Genomic DNA, 23,700 nt, shown 5'->3' on the forward strand with positions numbered 1-23,700 from the left:
AAGCAGTGAGGGGACAGATGAGATAGAGCAAGGCTTTGTAGGTCATTTAACATGAAGGAGCTGGGCATGGTGATATAAGGCTATAATCCCACCATTTGGGAGGCTGAAGCAGAAAGAGTATCGTATAAGTTGAAGACCAGCCTAAAGTAAATAGTAAGACCTTGTCTCAAAAAACAAAAAAAGAGGTTGAGGCAAGAGGATCCCTCTGGGCCAGCTGGGGCTATAAAGTGAGTTTTAAGTTCAGCCTGTACTACATAGCAAGACCCTGTCTCAAAAGATAAAAACAAAAAGAAAAAGGGGGGGAAAAAATGAAGGAGTTAGTGGGTTCCCCAAGCAACAAATTCCCTGAGGAAATTGATAGCCAAGCTGCCTTCAGGAAGAAGAGGGTTGGCCCTAGAGGGTTCTGGCCTCTGCATTGGTCCTTTTGTCTGAAATATTAACACAATGAATACTGTGCTTGACCTAAAGTACAGAAAACTGGAGAAAGCATTGGAACCAGGACCTCAGTGCAGAAGAGAAGGGCAGATAGTCAGTTGGTCTTGGTGCTGAGTTTAGGGCTTTGTGACTGTACAATTCCATGTCTCAACCCTGTCTTACTGGACAAGGCCTTTTCTGGCTAACAACTCTATAGCTTCCCTTAAGCAATAGGAGGCTTGGGCAGTTGGGCTGGCCTTAGGGACACATACCCCTGAGGTCTTCACATGTCTCTACTCTCATCTTTCCAACACTAGGGCAACTCTCTGGGCTAAAGCACTAAGTTTTGTACACCCTTAGCTCTGAAGAGCCTGAAGCTAAGGCATCTTTTGACGCTGGGACTCCCTGTGCCATGGTGCTGTCCCAAATCAGGACAATCTTTAGACTCCCTCTAGCCCCCTTCTCTTAGGGAGCTGGACTTTGTTCATTTGCCAAACCAAGGGGTCTACACCTAGGAGTATCTTCCAGGGCCAACCTGCCCTCCTAGCTCTCTTCTCTCCCTCCACAGGAACCAGTCACTTTATCTGTTCTTCCTACTGAAAGCAAAATGGTCACATCTGCAATTCCATTTGTCATTCAGGAAACTAGTCTGGCTATTTTCTCCCACCTTGCCTGGTCTGTTTCCTAAGACGGAGGACACACACACACACACACACACACACACACACGTATTCTCACCATCCGAGCCCCAATGTGTGAGAAAGCAACCCTGCCGTGGACTGAGGACCCAGCCCAGGCTGCGTCCTTAGAGTCTGAGTGTAGAGGTGGCCTCCTCCAGTACTGCTTGTGGGAGAACAGAATCCAGCAGCCATTCAGCCCAGGTCTGAAACGATGTGCCACAGCAGGGGTCTTAGGCATCTCAAAGATTGTCCTGAGCATTGCCAAAACCACAGGACTGGGCTCTGTACCCCAGCAGGGTCTTAACCTTCTTTCTTTGTTAGAAGTGATCCAGGAAATCTCTTCAGCATTTTCACCCAAGGAACAAAAATAGGAGCCAGCTGTTTCTGCTTCAATAGAAAGCCAGTATTGGTATGGGGAGGGTAGAGCATAAGCCATTGCTCACTATTGTGGGAAGCCGTTAACTGGTATCCATTTTATAATAGTGTCAGCCATTTTCTTAAGTTTCTATTCCCCTGCTGAGTTAAGTTTATGGTCCTTCTCACCTTGCCCATTCCCCGTGAATCACGTGCTATGCCCCAGAGGTGGCACCTTCCCCCGTTGCCTAGATACCTGCTGACCCCAAGAGCCGAGACTTCCTCATTCCTACACTCCCTATATATACCCAGCACCTCCCCTGAATAAACGAGACTTGATCAGAATCCTGTCTTGTCTCCATTCTTTGTGTCTCCTGTCCCTTCTCATCCCCACTCCCCCTCTAGGGTCCTCGTTGACTAACCTGCGGGTTGGGACAACTCTGATCTTATTCTTTTGTTCTTTCTCATCCTTCTTTAGGTCAAGCTTCTTCAGGGCATCCTGAGGCCCCAACTGCCAGTTGAAGGTCTACAGTTTCCCCTTCCATTGGCCCTGACCCTTGCTGCTCCTTCCATCCTGGACCAACCAAAAGCTGAATGGATGCCACGCTGTGCAGGGGTCCTCCAGGACCTCTGCTGAGCTGCTTCCTGGTGCTATGCAGCCTCCATACTCAGAAACAGGGGACTAGGCTGGCCTATGGGCCGGGGGTGATGGTACTGCTGGCCCAACACTGCTCTTTGTTTTCAGTTTTATTGTTTTTATTTTTTATTTTTGAATTCTTTTGATACTGTGAAGATCTTTCATGCTGAAAGATAAAGCAACATTTGAACACAGTTGGTGTGATTGTGATTTGATGCTCTGGACAGGGAATGGGGTGAGGGATTATTTAGAAGCATGAGATCTAATTTATTAGTCACTCACCTTATGAAGCAGATACTATGTTCCATCAGTTTGGCATAGTTTTTTGTTTAATCTTCAGGATTCCTCAGAACAATCATATATGGAACTATTAGCCCATTTTGTTGATGAGGAAACTAAGGCTAAAATGAGAAAGTGTCTTAACTTCATCTCACCAAGTGATAGCACAGCTCTGTATTTCTCTGGTATCTGTTTCTTTTCCTCCTGCTGGAAGAACCTTCGTATGTAAATCTGAAGCAGCCCTTTCCCAACATGGTGTTGATTTCCTTTTTTTTGCAAGATGGCTAAGCACCAGCAGGATGGATATAAGAAGGACTCTAAGATGTTCTAAGGCCTTGGTGGACATTGTACCTGAAGCTTAGCTGATAATCTCTTCACTGACTTTAAGTCAGGGACAGTTGAGAGTGAACTAAGTTTTTATAAACAGTCTGATGCCAAGTGGCAATGGGCCTTGTAGCCTAAGGATTTGAGAGTGAAGACAATAATCAAATGGTCTATAAAGTCAAGCAAACTACTTCATCTCTCAAATGGAGCTTGTTTGTAAATTCAGATTTTTTTTTTTTTGTAAATTCAGATTTTAATACAAGTGGCTTACTAAAAATGCCTCACATGTACTTACATCTAAACTGCCTCCCCACAAAGTAGTTTACTGAAACAAACTCAACTTTAACTTATGTAGGGAGTGTCACATCTAAAGAATCACCCTATAGTCACCAAGAGCCCTGCATAGTACATTAGCAGCAGCAACCAACATCCTTGCTGCCTGCCCACCCTGGTTAAGCCAGCCATACTAGGCGATTGTCACCTTCCTCTTCTAGAGAAAAGAATACAGCATATTGACCAAGGCTCACAATTCCTGGTTCCTGGCCTGTCCCAGTCTCCAAAGAAGTGTGACCACTCCCTGGGAAACCTTTATCAGCTGTGTTCCATTTATACCAGGTTGCTTCAGTCCAGTTCAATTGGTACACCCTGCTTAAAATGCACTTCAAAAAAAAAAATCAAGGGCCAGGGAGATGGCTCAGTAGAATAAGCGCTTCCCTGGCAAGCGCAAGGGTCTGAGTTCAATGCCCGGTTCCACAAAAAAAAAATCAAGCAGCCCATTTACTAACAAAGAAGGATTCCTGTTTTGTTTTTGTTTTTTTGTTTGTTTGTATTTGGTTTTGGAGACAAGGCCTCACTGTGTAGTCCAGGTTGGCCTTGAACTCACTGTGGCCAAAGCTAGCCTTCAACTCGGCAATCCTCCTGCCTCAGTCTCTCAAGTGCACCACAATGCCTAGTCGACTCTTCTACTAAACCTGAAAATGAGTCTGGTATAGGGGCACATGCAGGACTCTGGAGGCTGACAGGATTGCTGCGAGTTCAAGGTCAGCCTAAACTTCATGATGAGACCCTATCTCAAACAAACATGAATGAAAGGCCACTAAACTTAAATATTCTGACAGTCACTATCCTGCATGCTGTGGCCCAGCCTCCTTTTTCAGGTTCACCTCAAGCTACACCACCTCTTGTTCACTAAGGAATGTGTGTACTTGCACATCAGACAGACATTCTCGCTACTCCAGCAGAAAACCTCTATTGCTGGCAGCTCAGAACTACTGTCTCTTAAGCCGCCTCTGGTCTCCCTGGCAGTCACTCTGAGCTCTTACGCATTTACAACAACCGTTGCATATATACACAAAGCCTCGGTTTTATTATTTTTTTTATTCTTTTGGCGGAACCGGGGATTGAACTCAGGCCCTTGTGCTTGCCAGGCAAGCGCTTATTCTACTGAGCCATCTCCCCGGCCCAAAAGCCTCGGTTTTAAAACGCTGTCTCCTTATGTATTTATTCCTTGTCACTATAACCATAGGTGTTGTCTCATACATGTAAGAACACCAGTTGTTACGGTAGTAACGTGTTGAGTCACCCATTTGGCAGGTCCCACCCTTCTCCACACCCAGGCTCAGGGACTGACTGAAATACCTCAGGTATCCCAGTTTGCGGAGTCTGGGTGCTCACAGCCACAAGAGGACGTAACGTTCCACAGCTTTGTGTGCCTAGTAGGCAGCCCTTCCCCTCCGCCGGCAACCAGCGGTCCCCTTTCCAGGAACTCTTTCCCCTGATAGCGCCCGCTTGAGCCCTTTGCGCATGCGCACAAAATCCTCCGGTGGGGCTGGTGAGATGGCTCAGTGGTCTAAAGCACCTACTTAGAACAAGCTTAGCAAAGCACAGGGACTGAGGTTCAATCCCCCAGCACCACAAGCCAGCCCGCCCCGCCCCCTGGTGGGCTGAGCTGGCCACACACACACACACACACACACACAAATAAATAAATAAAATTAAAAAGAAAAAAACCCTCCGGTGTCCCACAATGCAATACGGGCCACTGTAGCTCTCGACTCTGGCAACAGCTGCGCAAGCCACAAAAAGTTTGTCCCTCTGCGCGATCCGTCACGCTGACGTTGTTGTTAGACGCCAACATCCGTTTCTCGATATCTGATTGGATTTTGCTCAAAGATGAGGCGTGGTTTAGCTGTGGGGCGCTTGTGTACGGCGAAGGATGGAGGAGTCAGAACCGGAACGAAAGGTGGGAGAAAAATTGGGTCCTACGCGGGTGGGGCCCTGGATTGAAGGCAGCAGGGTTGCGCCTGATTCTAGTATATCTGCAGCGAGCTCGCATCGACGAGACGACTGCTGCAGGAAGCCGCTCTGAGGATGAGGATGACGAAGACGAAGACTACGTACCCTATGTGCCGTTGCGACAGCGCCGGCAACTATTGGTGAGGGGCCTAGATAGCTGAAAAAACTTGGGGGGACGTAATCACTGGGGCTTAATTGGATGGGAAGTGTCCCGGTTTTGGGGCAGGGGGCGATCTGAGAAGTGTTAATACATGGGAGCATGTTCCCGAGGTAAGCTGAGGGGTAAACACAGGACCCTCGCCCAAAGCGAAGATTATGAGCAGGGGGACCCGATGACCCCGCCCTTCTGTTGGGCTTTGCTCTGAGGAGTACTGTGGAACCTCAGCTGCAGAAGCTGCTGCAGCGAAAACGCAAGGGAGCTGCAGAAGAGGAACAGCAAGACTTCGGCAGTGAGCCCCGGGGAGATGAAGACGACATCCCCCTTGGCCCTCAGTCCAATGTCAGCCTCCTGGATCAGCACCAGCATCTCAAAGAGAAGGCTGAAGGTGAGTTGGGCAGCCCTGCTTGAGTGGGAAGGGAGAAGCCAAGCCTCATTTTCTATGTTAGTATCTACCTATCTTTGCCTTCTTTTTTTTTTAGCCCGCAAGGAATCTGCAAAGGAGAAGCAACTGAAAGAAGAAGAGAAGATTCTAGAGAGTGTGGCTGAGGGCCGAGGTATTGTTTCAACTAGTGCAATGAGATGGACTAAAGTGCCTCCCACAACCCTAGACATGTTATATATCAAGGGATCTGGTCTCTGGGAAACAGGAGTTCCCCCTAAGCTATTTCTGTCTTCCAGCCTTGATGTCAGTGAAGGAGATGGCCAAGGGCATCACATACGATGACCCAATCAAAACCAGGTATGCTTTCCTAGTCTGGGAAATTTCCTTTACTTGAGATGACTTATGGCTAAGATTAGCAATACCCAGGGCCTCTCTTGACTCCTGCCACTCACCCCTAGTTGGACACCACCCCGTTATGTCCTGAGCATGTCTGAGGAGCGGCACGAGCGAGTACGGAAGAAGTACCACATCTTGGTGGAAGGGGATGGTATCCCACCACCCATCAAGAGCTTCAAGGAAATGAAGTTTCCTGCAGGTATGTGGGAGAGACACCACACTCTTACAATCAAACCTTTGTTGTCCCCATTTAGGTCAGCAGCATGACCATTGGGTCCAGCCAATGAGGATGCTGGGATTTGAGATGGCATTTCTTTACGCTTACCTTTCTGTTGCCCTATTCATATATATTCCCTCTCCTCTGCTATCACAGAGCTTCACTGGCAAAGTAATGTTGGGCTTAGTCAGACCTCGATGTGACACCTGGTCCCACCAAACCCATGGGCATTATACAAGTTTACCTTTTTTCCTTTCTCTGCTCCCTAGCTTTTATTTTATCACTTGTAACTTGTGAGGAAGTGCTAATTTCACAGGTGCTAGGCCTCTGATAAAGCACCTGTTGCTTTCCACAGCCATCCTTCGAGGCCTGAAGAAGAAAGGCATCCTCCACCCAACACCCATCCAGATCCAGGGCATCCCCACCATGTGAGTATGGACTGTGAGACCTGGGGTCTCTGGAGAGGATGATGACAGGGAAGGGAAATGGTCAGGTGTCTGACTAGAGAAGTAGTTGATGTCTTCTGCTGGATCTCTGGCTGTCCTCTCCCAACAGTCTGTCTGGCCGGGACATGATTGGTATCGCCTTCACGGGATCAGGCAAGACACTTGTGTTCACATTGCCTGTCATCATGTTCTGCCTGGAACAAGAGAAGAGGTTGCCTTTCTCTAAGCGTGAGGGGCCCTATGGACTCATCATCTGCCCCTCAGTAAGATAACCTTGCCTGGAGGTCAGGGGAGAGACTGGGGCTGCCTTCTGGTGCCAGCTTTGTCCCTGTTCCTACAGCGGGAGCTGGCCCGGCAGACCCATGGCATCCTGGAGTACTACTGTCGCCTACTACAGGAGGACAGTTCACCTCTGCTGCGCTGTGCTCTCTGTATTGGAGGCATGTCTGTCAAAGAACAGATGGAGACCATCCGACAGTGCGTACAGGCAGCCCTGCCGCATGGGCTTCCCCAACTCCTATAGAGAAGCTAAAGTTCCCTTTAGTTATCCCCTGGACCTCCACAGAGGCTTCCTGTGAGCCCAGCCCTCAAGGACCCCAAAGTATAATGGGGACATGGGTTAGGATGAGAAAGATGGATGTAGTCAGATACTGTGGGAACACAGCAGATGGAATCTTGAAACATCAGGGAGCGAAGAAGTCAAAGGATTACAGGGAAGATAACATATGAATTTTTTTTTAAATGACATTTGAATTTTGCAAAAGGGCAGATATGAACATGGCTACATCCCAAAAGCACCCATGTTCTGTCCACACAATGAGGTCCCCAAAAGTTATCATCAGATGCTCTGGATAAAATTTTGAGGTCATGGAAGGTATTCCCAGACTCAGGAAAGATGCAGCCCCCAAAAAGATGAAGTCAGTGTACCAAGAAAGTAAGCACAATGAAGGCTACAAAGAGACTGTGGGGCCAGGCACAGGGTGTACACCCTTAATCACAGTACTCTGGAGGCCAAGGCAGGAAGATCTTCAGTTTCAGGACATAGTGAGATTGAGACTAGCCTGAAGTATGTAGTAAGACCATTTCTAAAAAAAAAAAAAAAAAAAAGTAGGGAGCAGTGTGGACTGTGAGAGCCCACAGTGAGGCCTCTGCAGAGGGTCAGAATAGTTCTCCTGGAGTGACCCAGGAGGAGAAGGAATGTGGGTCAGGCCAAGTGCTGTCTGGAAGGCTGCATCTCGTTCTTCCAGGGCATAAGTGTATACTTAGGGCAGGAGAAGGGGGGTAGCAAGGAAAAGATGGGAGCAGAAATAGGAAGGAGGTCCACAGAACAGAACACTGGCAGGATATGGCTTCCCAGTAGGTAATTGGCAGGTGGCCCCAACCTCAGGGTCTCTTTTTGGCCCTCAGTGGTGTGCACATGATGGTGGCCACCCCTGGGCGCCTCATGGATTTGCTACAAAAGAAGATGGTCAGCCTTGACATCTGTCGCTACCTGGCCTTGGATGAAGCTGACCGCATGATCGACATGGGCTTTGAGGGCGACATCCGTACCATCTTCTCCTACTTTAAGGTACCCTCTTATTGCTCCCCTGCCCATGTATATCATGTTCACTATGGAGGGCCTTGGGCCCCTGTGCTGTCTCACCCTCTGCTCCTACTTCTTGGGGGGCTGCAACCCAGCTATTCAGTGTTCCCAGACCGATCTCCTACCTTTGCCCCAGCTCTGTGTGCCCTGGGCCCCAACTCCTGTCCTTCCTCAGGGCCAGCGACAGACTCTACTGTTTAGTGCCACCATGCCAAAGAAGATTCAGAACTTTGCCAAGAGTGCCCTGGTAAAGCCGGTCACTATCAATGTGGGACGTGCTGGGGCTGCCAGCCTGGATGTCATACAGGTAAGTCAATACTCTCTCATCTGCTAGACACTCTTGAAGCTGATCTGGAACAAGGGCTTCACCCTGTGAGTCCTGGGAGTTTTCCTAAAACCTTCTGGCCTTAAGCCAGGGCCATTCTTAGTGTATCCAGTCCTTGGTATCAAGAGGCTCCTGGTCCAACCTCTTTAGGGCTATGGCTTGTGAGCCTAATTTTGGGATCATTTGACCTGGCCTCTTTGGTGGCAGGAGGTGGAATATGTGAAGGAAGAAGCTAAGATGGTGTACCTGCTCGAGTGCCTACAGAAGACACCTCCACCAGTGAGTTCAGCCAGTCCAGGCTGGGGCCATGGTCCCAGGGTAGGGGAGAAGGTGGTGGGGACTGTTGTTGCACATTGTCGAGGTAATGCCCTGTGACTGGAATCAGCCTTCCTGAACAGGTACTCATCTTTGCGGAGAAGAAGGCAGATGTAGATGCCATCCATGAATACCTGCTGCTCAAAGGGGTCGAGGCTGTGGCCATCCATGGAGGCAAAGGTCAGGGCACTGCATGGACCCTTTTGTCATGGCAGCCTCTTAGCTAACCCGTCTTGCCTGCCCATCTTGCCTCTAACCTTAAAATTCCTGCTATAGCTGTAATATCTCCTACTTGACCCTTTTTAGACCAGGAGGAACGGACCAAGGCCATTGAAGCATTTCGGGAAGGCAAAAAAGATGTCCTAGTGGCCACAGACGTTGCCTCTAAAGGCCTGGACTTCCCTGCCATCCAGCATGTCATCAATTATGACATGCCTGAGGAAATTGAGAATTATGGTAGGGAGCTTGGGAGAGTTAAGGGTGTGGGTTAGAAAGGAGAGGGATCAAATTGGTTCCCATCCCCTGGACAGCGGGCCAGAGGCTGTAACCCTCTCCGCAGTGCACCGGATCGGCCGTACAGGGCGCTCAGGAAACACTGGCATTGCCACCACCTTCATCAACAAGGCTTGTGGTGAGTCTTTCACTAGAGCTACCTCAGCTGTTCCCCAGGTCCTCTACCTATCACCACTACATTTGGACCATAGGACCCCGAGTGGGGCCTGATGGTTCTGTGTTCTCCCCTTCCCCTTTCAGATGAGTCAGTACTGATGGACCTCAAGGCCCTCCTTTTAGAGGCAAAACAGAAGGTGCCACCAGTGCTGCAAGTACTGCACTGTGGGGACGAGTCCATGCTGGACATTGGAGGTTAGTGCCAAGCAGGAGGCTAAGTCCTCTCTGGTGATGGGCTCGTGGTGGGGGCAGCCATGGAGACAGGCAGATGGGGATACCACAAAACAAGTCCATACTAGACAGTGGTGAACTGGGCAGACCTACTTGGGGGAGCCCGCATTCCAGAGCCCAGTTCCTGGATCTGTGATCTTGCTGACCCTACCTCCATCCCTTCAGGAGAGCGTGGCTGTGCCTTCTGTGGGGGCCTTGGCCATCGGATCACTGACTGTCCCAAACTTGAGGCCATGCAGACCAAGCAGGTCAGCAACATTGGCCGCAAGGACTACCTGGCCCACAGCTCTATGGACTTCTGAGTCATCTGTTTCTCCCTGGACAAGAAACCAGCATTCTCAGCCCAGCTGGCCTGGGCCACTCATTGTGCTCCCCAGAATTACTATTTTTGTGCATCCCTGACCCCCTAGTTGCCATTAAAGCACAGACCCTTTGTCTCAGCCCCAGCCTTGCCTCTGTGTCTCGCTCATCTGTGCCCTGGCCCTTGGGCAGACCTCACACCCTTGCAGCATCTTCCGAGCCAAGGTGTCAGCCTCTCCCAGTGCTGTTGCCAGTACCTAGCCTGCAGGTACTTGGCCCTGAACAGAGCCACTTGGCCACACCCCACACTGGGGGCTTAGAGCATTTCCTGAATGTTGCTGCTATTTATGGCTCAAGTAGGACCCACAGTAGGATGCTGAGGAGAAATGGTTGCATGTCTCTCTCCTCTTGAATGGCTGTCATCACCCCTAGCTTTGCTCTTCCTGATGGTTGTGTGATGCTCAGAGGGCTTTTCCTTGAGTCTCTTTGGAGGCTCTTTCGTGCTTCAGGTCCCTGCTCGCTATCGGCATGTACAGGCTTCCTCTCAGACTCTCGGTTTCACTCACTGAGGAGGTGGCAAATGCAACAGCAGTCCCATTCCGGCCACATGCCCACTGACCTGATCTTTTCTGGTTTTTTGCTGGGTTGTAAAGATTCAGACAAGCCAGGCAGAGACCTGCCTAGAAAGCCCACGGGTAAGTGTCAGACTCAAATGGGAGGAAACATGGGCACACCTACCAGGACCTGAGCATCTGTGAGGAGTAGAAGCACAGCACAGCAGTGACTGTGTGGAGGTCTGTGCTAGGACCTTCATGTGTAAGGCCACATGCTAATCCAGCAGAATGGCAGTTACTCAAGTCACATTTGTCACTTGGTGTGTGGCCTCAGTTACTTAATGTTTCTGAGTCATGATTTCCTTTTTGTTGAAATGACAGTGAAAAAGCAGAGGACATGGTGTCTCGGACCATTGGAGTTGTTTGGGCTGCAAGAACCACAGAGCTAGGTACCAAAGGCTGTTAGAAGACATTTCTTGACTTGAGGTGGGGAGCAAATGCCTGTAATCCCAGCACTTGAGAGGCTGAGGCAGGATTGCTATATAGCCAACCAGAGCTATACTGTATGGTGTGTTCAAGGCCAGCCTGAACTACAAAGCAAGACCCTGTCTCAAAAGACAAAAACAGGGCTGGGGAGGTGGCTCAGAGGGATAAGCGCTTCCCGGGCAAGAGCAAGGGCCTGAGTTCAATCCCCCGTTCTGCAAAAACGGCCAGCAGGATAGCTCATTGGACTAAGTGCCTGCTTAGGCAAGCACGGGGACCAAGGTTCGATCCCTGGCACCTCGTGTGGGCCCTGCCCCCAGGTGAGCTGAGCAGGCCACTGAGACTGGGCATGGTGGCACATGCCTGTAATCCCAGTGCTGGGGAGGCTGAAAACAAGATCACTACAAGTCCAAGCTGCATAGTGAGACCCTGTACAAAATACATTTTTTTAAAAAACAAAAATGAAAGGATACTTCCTGGCCAAATATGTGACTCTAAAATGGCATTCATTAGCCTGATTACACATTCTTCTCCAAAGGTGGTATTGAATGAAAATAGGAGACTGAATGCAGATTCAGACACTACTGTAACACCAGCCTCCAGCAAGGCTTAAAAAAAAAAAACAGGTGACAGGAAGCAGCTTTAAAAGCATGTGACCTCTTTGGGGAGTCCACTGGGGACCTGCCACCCACACTCATGTGGCCAGAGCCATTCAGGGGTTTGGATCTCAAGTGGACTGGCTGCCTGGCCTCAGGTATGTTGTGAAGGCCACTGTGATCTCAGGAAGTGTGGATGCTCAGGGACAACCTCCTGGAGGAAGAGGTACCTATGTTCCTAAGCAGCACAGAGGTAAGAGGTGTGCTGGAGGGGCTGGTCTGTGCAGAATGAGGCTCAAGGAGGTGGAGGCCAGAACAAAGACCCAAATGCTGGGTTCAAGAGCCCAGTTTAGACCCAAGGAAAGAGAGAGGGCTAGTTTGGGATTAGTAGAAAGAGCCAGATCAGTCCAGGTGGAGCAGAAGCTACAAAGAAGAGGAGCAAGTGAACATTAGAACCATTTTAGGTAGAATCAGAGATCAGGTAGACACTGTCAGGCAGAGCTGGTGACAAAACAGAACTGGGTGAGAGCCAGGTATTTGCCAGTCTGAGAGGGCCCTAGGATGAGAGCAAGGCTACTAAGTGTCAGGTCCCAGGGGGCACAGCTGCCTGGGGTGGGGGAAGGGTTGGAGCTCATGACTCAGGACAGCCAGCCTGTGGTCAGATGCTCATATTCAGCTGACCCAGGTGCCGGCACAGAGGTCACTTGCCCTCAGGAGGCCTGAGGCTCCGACCAAGCAGGTATAGGCACCCTGGGCCAACAAGAATCCCCAGGAAGAATGTGCTACCCCTCCCTTAACTGAAGATTGGGCACCCCTCCCCCTGGCCCAGGAGCTGCCTCTGGACAGAGGGAGGGGAAGTGGCCAGAAGAGGAAGTGTGAGGAGTTCCCGTCCAGCCTGTTACCAGTCTCTTCAGGTCTTCACGACAGTGAGCCTCTGACTGGCAATGGCTATGGAGTCTGCAGAGACCCCGATCAAGGATGGCATCCTCTACCAGCAACATGTCAAGTTTGGCAAGGTGGGGACCCCTGGCTGTCAGGCAGCCACCCTAACCTCAGAAAGGACCTAGACTTGGTGGAACTGGATAGGAGCCTGGGATGGGCAATAGAACCCAGGGATTTGGGAACAAACAGAACCTTCTTCTTGGTTTGAAAGGGTTGGGGCTGAACAGGCCTTTGTAGGAAAGGCTGCCTCATTTAAAGAAGAGGAAGGTGAAATAAGGAAAGGGTCTGAGAATCAAGACCTCCAAGCAGGTCAGAGCTGAACAGCCTTAGATGGGTTCTAATAGTGGCGCTGAGGCCCTAAAAAAGGGCCAGGGGCTGAACTGGAAGAGCTATACCCTGCAGACAAGGGAGGAAAAGTGGGGAGGTTGCTTCTCTGGCAGCAGGCCCTGCACCCCACAGCTCGGCTGCAGCTGCTGCCCAGGCAGATCAACGGACTGTTACCATTGCTAGAACTTATTTGCATGTTTCCTTCCTTGCCATAATAAGTCTGTGGCCTGCTTCCCACCCAGCCATGGCCCAACTGTGTTTCTTGAGGGGTGGGAGTAGAAGCCAACATAACAGTAATATCTAGTGATCTGCCCCAACCATTAGCTACTTAGAGACATGATCCAGTAGAAAGAAGCCTTACCTTCATGTCTTAGAACCTTCTGAGAGTCAAGGACACAGGTGCCATGGAGGTCACTTAGAAAAGGGGAAAAAGGGAAATGGTAGATGGGATATGAACCCAGAGCTGACTGACTCCAATCAGACTCAAACCTCTACATGGCCCATCTCTGGCAAGGCCTCCTTCCTTGGTACCCTGAGGACTTGGGGGGAGGCAGAGGCCCCTCAGAGAGGTGAGGAACAGTTGTTAAGCTTGCACCAAGCTGAGTGGCAGGAGCATCTGCCACCCAAGGGTTTCCTTTCCTACCCTTTTCTGCAGAAGTCCTGGCGGAAAGTTTGGGCTCTGCTGTATGCAGGAGGCCCAGCAGGTGTGGCACGGTTGGAAAGCTGGGATGTCCGGGATGGAGGCCTGGGGCCAGCAGGTGACAGATCAGCGGGGCCCAGTCGTCGGGGAGAACGGCGGGTTATCCGCCTAGCAGATTGTGTGTCTGTGCTGCCAGCTGATGGTGAGAGTTGCCCTCGGGACACTGGTGCCTTCCTGCTCACCACTACCGAGCGCAGCCACCTGTTGGCTGCACAGCATCGCCAGTCCTGGATGGATCCCATCTGCCAGCTGGCCTTCCCGGTGAGTGCAGGGTGGGCGGGGCCTGGAGGAACCACCCCAGCTCACACTTGTTCATCTTGCTCACTCATATCCTGTCACTATGTAAGCATTGCCACACAACTACAAGGCTGGGAAATGGCCCAGGAACCCTCAGAGTGAATCTCAGATGGACGAGCATGCTACAATGAAAGCAAAATGGGGGAACATTAGGAGAAGGGCCAAATAAAGCTTTTCTGACAGGACAGTGGGCCTTAGTGCTAAAGAGCCCACAACCTGGGCATGGTGGTTCACACCTACAATCCCAGCACTCTGAGAGGCTGAGGTAGGAGGATCCCAAGTTTGAGCCCAACCTGGGTAACTTAGTGGTTTAGCAACAAAGACCCTATCTTACAAAAAAAAAAAACTGAAGAAGTTTGGGTAGAGATGTAGCTCAGTGCAAACAAAGGCTGTGGTTTGAATTTCCAGTACTGGGTAGAGAGAGAGGCCCACCAGACAAAGGTCTGAGGAAAGTACATCCCAGATGTAAGGTCTGAGAATTGTGCACAGAGAACAAAGGCCCTGCAGCAGGCAAAAGTATGGTATGTTCAAGGGGCAGAAAGAAGGCCAGCATGGCCAAAGGGAAAGGCGCTTCCATAGCACAGGAGGCAGTAAAGTTGGAGAATTGAGTGAGAGTCAACTGAAATCTCCTTGGGCCACGTGCGGGTTTGGGATTTTATTCTGAGTCAGAGGGGATTTCAGAAGGTTTAAGCCAGATGCCAATGGCCATAACAGATCATATGGTCTGTGATAGGCCAAAATGAAACAAGTCTAGTGGTTCCTCAAAAAGTTAATCATAGCATTACCATATGACCCAGCAATTCAACTGCTCAGTGTATGCCCAAGAGAATTCAAGCAGGTGTTCACACAAAGCTTGTACATGAGTGTGCATGGCAGCAGTATTCACAGTTGTCAAGAGGCAGAACCAACCCAAATAGCCATCTCCTAATGAATGCCTACTCATCCAACAAAAGATTATTAGGCCATCAGAAGGAATGAAGTATTGGCATATACTACAACATGGATGGACCTTTGTTGTTATTTTTGAGACAGGATCTCACTCCCTAAATTGAAGTTACCTTGGCTAGGCTCAAATTTTCAATCCTTCTGTCTCAGCCTCCCAAAGTGCTGGGATTATAGGTGTACACCACCATCCCCAGCATGAACCTTCAATACATTATGTCAAGTGAAAAGCCAGACACAAGAAGCCATAAAATGTATGATTCCGTGTATAGGGAATGTCCAGATTACGCAAATCTAGAGTGACAGCAGATTAGTTACCAGAGACTTCAAGGAGGTGAAAATACGAAATGACCACTAGTCGGTGCAGGATTTCTACTTGGGATGATGAAAAAGTTCTGGAAGTAGATAGTGCTAATGGCTGCACAATCAAGTAACAATACCAGAAACTGCTGAGTTCTATGCTTTAAAAGTTTTGAGCTAGGCATGGTGGCACATGCCTGTAATCCCAGCATTTGGGAGGCTGAGTTTGAAGCCAGCCTGGGCTACATAGTGAGTTCAGGGCCAGTCTGAACTATATAGCAAGACAACCCTGTCTGAAAAAATCAAAAGGAAAAAAGTGGAGCTTGGTGATTCATGCTTGTAATCCCAAATATTCACAAGACAAAAACAAAAGAATCATGAATTCAAGACTCAGCTGGGTGACTTAGTAAGACCCTGTCTCAAAATATTAAAAGGGAGCATGAAAGGTAGAGTGCTTGCCTAGCATGCATACGGTCCCATGTTCAATCCCAAACAAACAGATAGAAAGGATAGATTTTATGTTTCTGTATATTGCATCACATTTTAAACATTTTAAATAAAAAATAAAATGAATAGGATTAACGAAAACAGTGAGAGAGCAGTTGCATTCACCCTAGCTGTACTCCATGGGCCAAGGTAGAGGCGTTGAGTGTGCAAGGGAAAGTAAGGACCAGCTTGCTAAATGACCAGAGGTGGAATGAGGGGCAGGGAAGGTCACAGTGGTTTTGAGGGGTGGGGAAAGAAGCCTGGACATTGCTCTCTGGCCAGTTCACCTCTATGTACTTCTCCTAAGGCCCCTGCCTCTTCCCTGCTCCAAGCTGTCAGAGAATCACAAGACTCAGCCTAGTCCCCAGTGCACTCAGGGGACATCCTTCTGGGTGCCTGGTAGGTTACATCTTTAGACACCTAAAGCAGAGCCCCCCTTCTGGGGCCAAGGGAGAGCCCGGTGGGACTCCCTGCTCCTTATGAAGCTGGGGAGACAGTCTCATATGGGTGCCTGGAGTCGTACACATGTTAGGGGTAGAACTGGGATTGGCCCTGGGCCCCTGAGTGTCCTGGCTTGCCATTGCAGTTCTGAGTTACCTTCTCCATGGGAGGTAATGGGAGAGGAGCCGGGTGACCCTAACCTCTGACTTGAGCCCAATCCCCAGGGCACAGGGGATTGCTCCTTGGGACCAAGGGAGGCTGAGTGTCCCAAGAAGGGCCTCGTCCCCATGGAGGAAAATGCCATCTACTCCTGCTGGCAAGAAGGTGAGTCCATGGGAGGCCTGGGAACGGCCTCAGCCTTACTACCTCTAGGGCTGACATCTCTGGGAGACTGATGCCTCCCTGCTTGCCTGCAGTAAGCGAGTTTCCTGTGATAGTGCAGAAGACTGAAGCTGCCAGCCGCTGCCAGCTAAAAGGTCCCTACCTCCTTGTGCTTGGCCAGGATGCCATCCATTTGAGAGAGACTTCCAGCCCCCAGGCCCTCTACAGCTGGCCCTACCACTTCCTACGAAAGTTTGGCTCTGACAAGGTGAGGTGGGAGTAGCTGCCTTACTCCAGCATGGCCTTGCAGGGAAGGGCCCTGGGAGGTGGTGTCCTGGCCCCTCAGACATTGATACCCCACCTGTGTCACTGTGTCCAGGGCGTGTTCTCCTTTGAGGCTGGCCGCCGCTGTGACTCCGGTGAAGGCCTCTTTGCCTTCAGCAGCTCACGTGCCCCTGACATATGTGGTACAGTGGCTGCTGCCATTGCTCGCCAACGGGAACGGCTGCCTGAGCTAGCAGCTCCAAGACCTTGCCCCCTGCCTCGAGCCACTTCCATGCCTTCACTGGAACCCCCTGGAGAGCTTCGGGAGGGGCGTCCAGGACCCAAGGTTCCCACCTCCCGGAGCACTTATGTGACTGAGCCTGGGCCCCAGAGCCTTCCCCTCCTGCTGGACCCCACACCGGAAGAGCCAGCATCTGTGGTCTATGCCTCAGTGCGCAAGTGGGCCAGTGGGCCCCCAGCCACCGCAGAACACCTCTATGAGAACCTGTGCATGCTGGAGTCCAGCTCAGGGCTACCCAATGGGGGCTCCAAGCCCCAAGAAGGCTCTTCTGGTGGCTGCAGCCCATTGGTCAGCCCCATCTACCACAGCAGTGAGGACCTGAGCTGGCCTGTCCCAGCTCAGGACAGCAATCTGGAGGCCCAATACAGGCGGCTGCTAGAACTGGAGCTGGATGAGGCTGGCAGCACTAGCCGCTCAGGCCCACAGGCAGGCTTCAAGGCCAAGCTTGTTACACTTCTGAGTCGTGAGCGGAGGAAGGCTCCTGCACCCTGTGACCGGCCTTGAAGGCCTATGCAGTAGCAGCAGGGACAGAGGTACTTTCCCTACAATAGGGGATAGGCATCCACAAACACACCCCAGTTCTCTCTGGCCTGCAGGGACAAAGCAAACAGCTTGGGAAGGACTCACCCTGCCCTGCCCACCCTCCAATGTACAGTGTACAGATTTGCCAATAATAAAGCCTTCCAGCCATCTCTGAGTTCTGCCTGTGGCCCACCATCCATAGCCCTCAATCCAGCTCCTAGAAGTGGCATCTATGCAAGAAACACCAGTACTATGTGGAGCTGGCCTGAATGCTAGGAGCTCAGATGACCCGGGTCTGACTTTGGTTACCAGGGAGCTTAACTGCACTTGGGCGGACTGATGAGATGCAGATAAATTTGCTTTGTGTAGCTCTGGGCAGCAGAAGTGACACAAATAATCAGGCAGAGGGAGACAAGCACCTTGTTGCCAGGAGAGGTGCCCTCCACACTGAGTTAAAGGCAGACAGAAACCCAACAAGTGGGCACTGAACTCAGGCTGAGGATGGGCACATGTAGGCCAGAAGATGATGATGGCATAGTGCCAGAGGTGAGCTTGAGCTCATCCTCAGGGGAAAGACATGGTCAGAGTTGGGGAGGAACAACTGGAGGAAGCAAAACTAGAGACCGAGCTGGGTGTGGTAGCACACACCTGTAATGCCAGCACTAGGGAAGGCTGAGGCAGAAGGCTAACAAATTCATCTCACTTGGGCAATTTAGTAAGACTGTCTCAAAATCTAAAAAAACAAAATGTTTAATAAAGGGCTGGGAGCTGGTAGAGCCTGCCTGTAATCTGAGCATTCAGGAGGCTGTCAAAAGAGGATCGACACAAATTCAAGGCCAATCTGGGCTACACAGCAAGTTCAAAACCAGCCTAAATGATAGTGATAGTGCACACCTAGCAGCTGGGGAGATGGCTCAGTAGAATAAGTGCTTGCCTGGCAAGCGCAAGGACCTGAGTTCAATCCCCAGTTCTGCCAAAGAAAGAAAGAAAGAAAGAAAGAAAGAAAGAAAGAAAGAAAGAAAGAAAGAAAGAAAGAAAGAAAGAAAAGCATACAAACAAACTCTTTCTGAACTTAAACCCATGAACTGTCTTTGGGCTGGGGAGATGGCTCAGTGGAATAAGAGCTTCCCTGGAAAATGCAAGGGCCTGAGTTCAATCCCTGGTTGTGTCAAAAAAAAAAAAAAATTGTCTTTGGTCTGGGGAGATGGCTCAGTGGGATAGTGCACACCTGTAATCCCAGAACTCAGGAGACAGAGCCAGGATGATTGCCCCAAGTTTGAGGCCAGCCTGAGCTACATAGTGAGTTCAAGGCCAGCCTTAACTGCACAGCTGTTTCCCACCCCCCACCCCTTGTGGTACTGGGGATTGACTTTGGGACCTTACACTTGCCAGGCAGGCATTTATGCTACTGAACTATATCCCTGGCCCTCAATCTCTAATACCTTAAAAAAATAAAATAAAATAAAAAAGACTAGAGACCAAAACATCTAAGCTGGGAGAATGTAATAGAGGTGAGGGGAATGCTGGTGGATGGTAAGGAGAAGATGGAATGAATTTCAAAGATGCCAAGCAATTTACAGAAACTTCTGAGGAACCTCAAACCTCTTTTTTTTCAACTGCAAAGGACAAATACCAAATTACACAAGACTAAGAGTGTAGTGGCTGGGGAGATGGCTCAGTAGAATAAGCGCTTGCCTGATACGTGCAAGGACCTGAGTTCAGTCCCTAGTTCTGCAAAAAAAAAAAAGACTAAGAGTGTAGCTCAGTGCAATGGTAAAACACATGCCTAGCATGTACAAGACCTGAGGTTTTTGTTTTGTTTTGTTTTTTGTCTTTTTGAGACAGGGTCTCATTATGCAGTTCAGACTGGCTTTGAGCTCATTTTGTAGCCCAGCTGGTCTCAGAAATCGCAACAATTCTCCTACCTCAGCCTCCCCAGTGGTGGGATTGCAGGTGTGCACAACCATTCCCAGTGTTATTTTTGGGTGTGAGTGTGTGTGTGTTTGTGTGTGTGTGTGTGTTTTGAGACAGGATTTTTCTGTGCAGTTCAGACTGAACTTCAACTCACTTTGTAGCCTAGGCTGGCCTCAAACTCACAGCAATCCTCCTGCCTCAGCCTCCCAAGTACTGTGATTACAGGTGTGCAACAAAGACCTTAAGTTTGATGCCTAGCAGTGAAAAAAATTCAAATTATATAACTAGGTATATTTCACCATTAGAGTTTTATTGGGGGGCCAGAGAGATAGCTCTGAGGCATAAGCACCTACCTGGCAAGCACAAGGACCAGAGTTCCATCCCCAGCGCCACATGCCATTTGGTCTTGGGCTGGGATCCCCAGGCAAATGGTGCCAGGCACCATCTCTGTCCCAGATGTGGGCACTCACCATGCAGCCCCGGAACCAGACATGGTGGCACACACCTGTAATCCCAGCACTCGGGAGTTTGGCCCAGGAGTATCTCTTCGAGTTTGAGACCAGCCTGGGGGCTACAGAAAGTGAGCACAAGGCTAGCCCAAACCACATAGTGAGACCCTGTCTCAAAAAAAAAAAATTGGTACCAGTCCTATGCCAGGTTCTTGAGAACACAGCTATATTCAAGAGAGCCTCACTCCTGTTCTCAAGGAGCAGACCTTCTAGGGAGACATAACCAAACTTCTTTTTTTTTTTTTTTAAATTTTTTTTTTTTTTTTATTTATTACATTTATTTATTGTGTGTGTGTGTGTGGCCAGCTCAGCCCACCAGGGGGCAGGGCTGGCTGGCATGTGGTGCTGGGGGATCGAACCGCGGCCCCTGTGCTTTGCCAAGCTTGTTTCAAGTAGGTGCCTTAGACCACTGAGCCATATCTCCAGCCCATAACCAAACTTCTTGAAAACTTACTGCCTGCTTTTACCTCTTCTCTGCTACTCTTGTCACCATCCTTGGGGCCAGTCCATGAGAACAATAAGCTTGACCCTCTTGGTCACCTGACTTCAATTGTGCTTCAGCTGCCACACCCTTAGCCTACCCTGAATCTTGTCTTTATGACAGTGACTCACAGATTGTATTCACCCACATCCTCCTCTAACCACTTCCTCTCCTCCTAGCTTACTTCCTCCGGGATAGCCAGTCTTTCCTCTCCAGCTGTAAGGACCTACCTTTATCTTTTCCTCACTGTCCACCTTTCATCCTTGTCCCATTTTGGTTTTGTGCTCCCTTCACAGAGTTCCTCTTCAGTCTCCTGTTTCATTCTCACTTCATTTGACTGGCAAAGCCCTCAGCCCCAGGCGAAGCCAGCTCTCCTCCATGCCTGTCATGACACCTGCCCACAGACAGAGTTCACACCAGCAGGCTGCCTGTGTCCTCTTGCACACCAAGATCGCAAACTTTAGATGAGCAGGCTCTCCACACTGCCCACAGATCCTGTATCCACAGCTTTTCTCCCCGAAGACCTTTGCACACTCTCTTCTCTGTCCCTACCCACAGTCACTTCACAGATGAAGTAGCTAAAAAGCAGCCAAGAGAAATGACTCCTCCTTTAATCTGCCATCACTATCACCAAGGTGCCAGCATTCACTCCCATCTTGTGAAAGAAGTGTCTGTCCCGGATGCGAACTCTGACCCCAGCTCTTCTCACTCCTCAAAGCCTGGCCAACCCAGATGTCCCCTTCCTCTTCTGACCCATGCATGCTATTATCACCATCATTTCCCAACACACAAATTAAGCTCGATGATTTCACACCTTCAAGGAAATCTGCCAGGCACAATGCTACATGCTTTCCTTTCACTTCAGCTGCCTCCTTTGTCTGTTCTGATTCACCAGGAAACTTTTGAGAGTTGTTGATTACTTTCGTTTCCACTTTTTCACCTCCCATTTTCCTTTTAACTAACTCTAGTGCTCCCCTGTTCCCCACCACTCCATTACATGATTCTTCCACCAACCAACTTGCTTCACCAAGCAAAATGACCCTCCACTCCCTGGGCTTCTTGGCAGCATTCGATACCGCCTTGAGGCACCTGGTCTTCACTGGGTTTTTCTCCTATGTTCCCACCAATAGTCTTTTTCCTTCACAGCCTCTTCCCCCCACCCTGTCATGGGGATTGAACATAGGACACCTTGTAGGTAAATGCTGTCTGTGGAGGCACCCCTCACTTGCTGTCTTCTCTGTTAGCGTTCTTCTCCTTGTTCTAGTCTTAGATATAGTGTAGCTCACACCTGGCTATATGTGGAACCATCCAGAAGCCCTCAAGAAGTGCTCATGTGTAGGCCATACTTGGGGACTCTGATTTCTTTAGTCTGGCTGTGTGGAGCTGGGGCATCAGTGTTTGGTTTTTCCCTTTCTGGATGATTGTAGTATGCATATCAGATTGAGAATTATGAATTACATCAAGCCAATCCTGTATCCGGATTTCATAGGTCTTCTGAATGCTAATAACTCCCAAAGGTATACCTACAATGCAGATCTCTTTCCTGAGCTTCAGATTTAAAATCCAATTGAAGAGCTGGTATAGTATGCCTATAATCCCAGAATTTGGGAGGCTGAGGAAAGAGGATTGTCATAAATTAGAGTCCAGACTGGGCTACAAAGGGTGTTCAAAACTGATCTGACGGCTGGGGAGACAGCTCAGTGGCATAAGTGTCTGACTGGCATGCACAAAGTCTGGAATTTGATATCTGGTACTGAAAAAAAAAGAAGAAAACCAATTTGAACTATATAGCAAGATCCTATCTCAAAAAAAAAATCTAGATTTTTTTTAAAAAGGCATTTGCAGGGCTGGGGGTGTAGTCCAGTGGTACAGTACTTTCCAAACAAGAATGAGGCTCTGGGTTAATCTCCAACATTTCAAAAATAAATACACAAATAAATAAAAGGCATTTCTAAATGTAATGGGTAAAAGGAGGTTGTAAAAGGTGAGTTTCATGCTAGGTGTATATGACCACCTAGGACAAAACCCGAGGACATTGGAGCAAAGGGAATGTAGTTTTGTTTTGTTGTTGTTGTTTGTTTGCTTTTTAGACATGGTCTTGCTATGCAGTTCAGGCTGGTCTTGAGCTCACATTGTAGCCAGCGCAGGCTGGTCTTGAACTTGTAATTATCCGCCTGGATCATTCTGCCTCAACCTACAAAGTTCTGGGATTACAAGCATGCATTACCACACCAGGCTGATGCAGATTTAAGCATTTCTCATGAAATCACTTCCAGATCAAGAAGCTCTCAATCTGGGTGGTGACTGACTGAAGGAAGAATCCCTCTTTTCCACAGTGGCACTTCCAAGTCTAGGCCTTTTTTTTTTTTTTTTTTTTTGCGGGGGTGATGGTTTGAGACAGAGTCTTTCTGTGTAGTTCAAGTAGGCCTTAAACTCACAGTACAGGCCAGGCTGGCTGTGAACTCACAGTAGTCCTGTCTCAGCCTTCTGAGTACTAGGATTACATGCACCACCACAATGATACACAGCAGATTACCCACAGAGTCAGGGTCATGGCCAGAACTAAGACCCAATCTGGCATCTTCTTCACCCCCAATCTGACCTTCTTTATTCCGTGGTTATTTCTGTAATGTTCCAACCAGTTTGTGAGGAAGTCTTTGGAAACCTTCAGGAGTTTAGAGGCCTTATTCTGGAGTTGAAGGAGTCCTGACCACCAGGGGGCGCTGTGGCCTAGTCCAGATCCTTTTCCACTCTCAAGGGCGACCTGTGTCAGGATCCCAGCCTCAATCCAGGCCTCAGGCCTGAGCCTCACAGTGGCCTAAGCCTCGGACCTCAGGGTCCTCTCTGCTGTTAGACTGCCAAAACATCCCCTAGGGGCAAGTTCTTCTTTTGTTTACTTGCTGTTTCACTTTTGTAATCCTTCCTTCCTTCTTTTATTGTTCATTCATCCACATCCACTATGTGCAGGCTCTTAGGAAACACCAATAGACTTGGGAGACAACTGAGCGCATAGGACTGATATTCTTTTCTCTTTTTTTCCCCACCCAGTATCCGTGACTGACTCCAAGACCTTCACACAGAATTATATGACTAGCTATTTTCATTTTTTTACTTTGAGATAAGATCTCAATAAGTCACTAAATTGCCCAAGCTGGGCTTGAATTTGTGATGTTCCTGCCTCAGCTCCTGAGTAGCTGGGATTACAAGCATGTGCCTGGCTGTTTCCTTGGTTCTGTGTAGCTCTTAAGGACTTTAAAAAAAAAAAAAAAAAGGGGGCTGGTGGGATGGCTCAGTGGTCTGGAGCACCTACT

The 23,700-nt window shown here is 49.4% G+C and overlaps 2 protein-coding genes across 3 annotated transcripts; both read left to right on the plus strand.

The window, feature by feature from the left end:
* Window positions 1-4,859: 4,859 nt before the first annotated feature.
* Window positions 4,860-10,021, plus strand: Ddx41 (DEAD-box helicase 41). The gene is made up of 17 exons (XM_004632263.2): window positions 4,860-4,930; window positions 5,013-5,123; window positions 5,369-5,528; window positions 5,623-5,697; window positions 5,822-5,882; window positions 5,984-6,120; window positions 6,494-6,566; window positions 6,694-6,847; window positions 6,925-7,061; window positions 7,992-8,154; window positions 8,345-8,476; window positions 8,702-8,773; window positions 8,893-8,989; window positions 9,116-9,265; window positions 9,369-9,440; window positions 9,563-9,673; window positions 9,875-10,021. The coding sequence occupies exons 1-17, from the start codon at window positions 4,904-4,906 to the stop codon at window positions 10,009-10,011; spliced, it is 1,869 nt and encodes a 622-aa protein (XP_004632320.1). The 5' UTR covers window positions 4,860-4,903; the 3' UTR covers window positions 10,012-10,021.
* Window positions 10,022-12,529: 2,508 nt separating this feature from the next.
* Window positions 12,530-17,642, plus strand: Dok3 (docking protein 3). Of its 2 annotated transcripts, none has more exons than XM_004632264.2 (5): window positions 12,530-12,658; window positions 13,567-13,872; window positions 16,302-16,401; window positions 16,494-16,666; window positions 16,778-17,642. In XM_004632264.2, exons 1-5 carry the CDS (start codon window positions 12,587-12,589, stop codon window positions 17,465-17,467), a joined length of 1,341 nt encoding a protein of 446 aa, XP_004632321.1. In that variant the 5' UTR covers window positions 12,530-12,586; the 3' UTR covers window positions 17,468-17,642. The 2 variants fall into 2 exon arrangements, with proteins under 2 accessions (XP_004632321.1, XP_023572287.1); XM_023716519.1 differs by having other exon boundaries at window positions 16,515-16,666.
* Window positions 17,643-23,700: the final 6,058 nt, after the last annotated feature.

The sequence above is a fragment of the Octodon degus genome, unplaced genomic scaffold (genome assembly GCF_000260255.1).
Source record: "Octodon degus isolate 3935 unplaced genomic scaffold, OctDeg1.0 scaffold00048, whole genome shotgun sequence".
In the NCBI taxonomy this organism is placed as follows: domain Eukaryota; kingdom Metazoa; phylum Chordata; class Mammalia; order Rodentia; family Octodontidae; genus Octodon; species Octodon degus.

Excerpts from the sequence above, each read along its gene's own strand:
- Ddx41 (XM_004632263.2), top strand. The coding sequence starts at position 4,904 with ATGGAGGAGTCAGAACCGGAACGAAAG. Across the intron at positions 7,062-7,991 it reads CAGATGGAGACCATCCGACA|TGGTGTGCACATGATGGTGG; the intron begins GTGCGTACAGGC and ends TTTGGCCCTCAG. Across the intron at positions 8,155-8,344 it reads CCATCTTCTCCTACTTTAAG|GGCCAGCGACAGACTCTACT; the intron begins GTACCCTCTTAT and ends GTCCTTCCTCAG.
- Dok3 (XM_004632264.2), top strand. The coding sequence starts at position 12,587 with ATGGCTATGGAGTCTGCAGAGACCCCGATCAAGGATGGCATCCTCTAC. Across the intron at positions 16,402-16,493 it reads CTACTCCTGCTGGCAAGAAG|TAAGCGAGTTTCCTGTGATA; the intron begins GTGAGTCCATGG and ends GCTTGCCTGCAG. Across the intron at positions 16,667-16,777 it reads GAAAGTTTGGCTCTGACAAG|GGCGTGTTCTCCTTTGAGGC; the intron begins GTGAGGTGGGAG and ends CACTGTGTCCAG.